At 32.4% G+C, this 1,869-nt stretch overlaps 1 protein-coding gene across 1 annotated transcript in view; it reads right to left on the reverse strand.

Annotated features, from left to right (window-relative positions):
* Positions 1–1,869, reverse strand: part of shtd (anaphase promoting complex subunit 1) — a 7,848-nt gene that overhangs the window by 1,463 nt on the left and 4,516 nt on the right. Inside the window, 6 exon segments of the mRNA XM_017897303.1 lie at positions 1–36; positions 107–312; positions 404–632; positions 703–1,023; positions 1,090–1,294; positions 1,366–1,869. The exon segment at positions 1–36 is cut by the window's left edge and continues 1 nt beyond it; the exon segment at positions 1,366–1,869 is cut by the window's right edge and continues 15 nt beyond it. Of these exon segments, the coding sequence (XP_017752792.1) occupies positions 1–36; positions 107–312; positions 404–632; positions 703–1,023; positions 1,090–1,294; positions 1,366–1,869 (1,501 nt within the window).

The following is a 1,869-nucleotide window of genomic DNA, read 5'->3' on the forward strand; positions in this document are numbered from 1 at the left end:
AAAACATATAAATGACGTAATGCTTGTAAATGATATCTGATAATTAATACAAATGATTATTAAGGTAATAAATTAATTTTTGTACATAAATTACAGTATTATTAACCTGTTATCATTACTGTGTGTTGGAAATTTTGGAAAAAGAGAAATTATAAGGGCAGCTACTGCACTAGGGCTATTAGAAAGGGTATATTTTCCTCCTCCAAGAAAAAGGAGACCAAGAGTCATATGTGTCGCTAAGTGAGATCCATACGTAACAACGTTACTTGCAGGCCCCACCCGAGTCCTTATATGTCGACATATTCTCATAATCTATCCAATTTAGTATACATCATTTATTAAATACAATATATGTAAATATTTAATAATTTATTAAGAATAAAATAATAAGAATTAAATTTACCTCTAAATTTCCTGTTCCCGCCATTACAACAGCAGCAGAAAGTAAAGTTACATTTAAGCACGTTTCAATAGTTGATTTTCCCGCTAGTTCGGCGATAGTTTTATGTGATAATGCCATAAACATCTGGGCATAATTATATAAAGTTTTAAAAGCATTTCTATTGGCAGTTCCCGCAAATTTTAAACCCAAAGCCATACACGCACCCGCAATTATATTGCAATAAGCTTGACTATATTTTGAATTAATGTTAATTAGTATAAAAAAATATTATGATATTATTATATATTTCATATACTAACTTCATGGTTTCCAAATCTATATTTTGACCTATTTCAGAAGTTGGTTTTTGTAACCTATATTTATAAACAATATTAGGAACGTGACTAGAAACCCAGGACTTTGTTGGTTCAATTTCATTCCAAAGAATAAGTGATTTTGCTAAAATTCTTAATAATAAAAAATCAGGTCGTACGAAATCTAATAAGTATTGAGTATCAGGAGCTTGCATCCACTCTGCGACAGCTCTATTTCCTGTATTGAAATACATAAGTCCTAGAGCTATTGTTGCTCCAGGACTTGTTACATCTATATTTATAGAATCACTTTCTCTTATTTGGTAACTAAAATTAAGGAAAAGTATGAGAAGAAAGTTCAAATAATTTCTATTAGTATATGAATATATTTACCTAGGAGATTTATATTTTTCTTTTTGTGCTCCAGTAAAAGGTCTGACATGTCCTCCAATCATATAATAATGTAAAGTATCTGGTATGTTTGCTAAATCTGGCCCACCTCCACATCCTATTACTACTAAACCCAATGCAAGACCTGCTGCTAAAGAATACGATTCTCGATCTACACAATTTTTCATTTCTGGTCCTGGAGGTCTGCCTTTAAATAATTTTATTTAATCAGTAAAGTGGTATCTAATTAAAAGTAATAATTTTGTATTGAATAGTTACCAATCTCTGATAATAAAGCATGTGAGATATGTCTATGGGCAGTTCCTTGATAAACTAAACCAACTCCCATCAATGCAGCTACTTGAACATTTTGTTGAACGTTTAATTCAATACTTGTAGGAGGTAACAAAGTTTCCACATGAAGGGACAACAATTTAGTCATAGAAACATTCATTGTACCACGATGGGTTGCTGACAATCCTAATAGTAGTCCAACACTAGTAGCCTCGTGGCATTCAACGAGATATTCATACATACTAAAAGGTGCTAAATTCTTCAGATGACCATTTAAACCAAGGGCCATTAAGAATCCTGAATGTTCGATACCAAATTCGCCTTGTTGTTGCTTATTATATACTATCCATGTTGAATCGATATTGGATGCGTTTGGATGTATACGAAGACCAGCAGCTACACCATTGTGAAATAATGGCCATAAATTCATGTTTGGTGGGACATCTATATGAGCTAGCTCAACAGTTGTACCACGAGGTGGAGCTTTCC

Source organism: Eufriesea mexicana, unplaced genomic scaffold (assembly GCF_001483705.2).
Source record: "Eufriesea mexicana isolate 0111107269 unplaced genomic scaffold, ASM148370v2 scaffold415, whole genome shotgun sequence".
NCBI classification, from domain to species: domain Eukaryota; kingdom Metazoa; phylum Arthropoda; class Insecta; order Hymenoptera; family Apidae; genus Eufriesea; species Eufriesea mexicana.